General features: G+C 62.7%; 2 protein-coding genes across 2 annotated transcripts in view; both read left to right on the top strand.

Annotated features, from left to right (window-relative positions):
* Positions 1–36: 36 nt before the first annotated feature.
* Positions 37–455, top strand: ARPC4 (actin related protein 2/3 complex subunit 4). The gene is made up of 2 exons (XM_009648349.2): positions 37–129; positions 261–455. Exons 1-2 carry the CDS (start codon positions 70–72, stop codon positions 441–443), a joined length of 243 nt encoding a protein of 80 aa, XP_009646644.1. The 5' UTR covers positions 37–69; the 3' UTR covers positions 444–455.
* A 131-nt stretch (positions 456–586) lies between these two features.
* LOC104134767 (tubulin monoglycylase TTLL3) overlaps positions 587–883 on the top strand; it is a 3,985-nt gene continuing 3,688 nt past the window's right edge. Inside the window, 1 exon segment of the mRNA XM_035903814.1 lies at positions 587–794. Coding sequence (XP_035759707.1) covers positions 587–794 — 208 coding nt within the window.

Genomic DNA, 883 nt, shown 5'->3' with positions numbered 1-883 from the left:
GGGGGAAGCCTCACTTCCCTTTCCTCTCCTCAGGCTGACGAGATTGAGAAGATCTTGTGCCACAAATTCATGCGCTTCATGATGATGAGAGCTGAGAACTTCTTCATCCTGCGCAGGAAGCCTGTGGAGGTGAGGTGGCAGAGCAGCTCCCGGCTCCGCTCCTGGCACGGGGGTGGGGTCGGGGGGGAGGCTGTCTCCAGTGCAGAGTTGGGATGCGAGGTCATGGGTGCTCATCCCCAGGGCGCGTCTCTCTTCCCCAGGGCTATGACATCAGCTTCTTGATCACAAACTTCCACACGGAGCAGATGTACAAGCACAAGCTGGTAGACTTTGTCATCCACTTCATGGAGGAGATCGACAAGGAGATCAGCGAGATGAAGCTCTCTGTCAATGCTAGGGCCCGCATCGTGGCAGAGGAGTTCCTGAAGAACGTGAGGCTCTAAACCGGGAGGGGACGGGTCACTTATTTTGGGAGCAGGGTGGGGGCTCCAAGCCGCTGTGGCCCTCATGCCCAGAGCCCCCCCATCCCCTCTGTGGGGACGGTTGGGGGGCTCTGCCTGGGCACCTCTTGGGGATGGAGGGGAGGATGCCCAGGGCAGCTCACACCCCCTTCGCTCGTGAAGCGCCAGCTTTGAGACCCCGGCGTGCGCTCAGGGTCAGGCAGCAGCGGGGGGGACGCAGCCCTTTCGGTGGCTGCTGCAATGGGACGCACAGTCCCTGGGCGAGGCAGCAAGAAAAGCTGAGCGTGGAGCTCCCTGAGCGGCGGCCGCCCTCGGCCTCGGTGGCAGGGCGGGGTGACCACCCTGCTGGGAGGGTGGTTGGGCAGGAGGAGCGTCTGCGGGCAGGGACTGACGGGCGCCCCTCTTCTTTTGCCTTTCAGGTT

This window comes from Egretta garzetta, unplaced genomic scaffold, assembly GCF_000687185.1.
Source record: "Egretta garzetta isolate BGI_Z169 unplaced genomic scaffold, ASM68718v1 scaffold91, whole genome shotgun sequence".
Classification (NCBI taxonomy): Eukaryota; Metazoa; Chordata; class Aves; order Pelecaniformes; family Ardeidae; genus Egretta; species Egretta garzetta.
This window is presented reverse-complemented; position numbering and strand designations above follow the sequence as displayed.

Coding starts and splice junctions, on each gene's coding strand:
- ARPC4 (XM_009648349.2), top strand. CDS start 70: ATGCGCTTCATGATGATGAGAGCTGAGAACTTCTTCATCCTGCGCAGG. Junction 130..260: donor TGCGCAGGAAGCCTGTGGAG/GTGAGGTGGCAG, acceptor TCTCTTCCCCAG/GGCTATGACATCAGCTTCTT.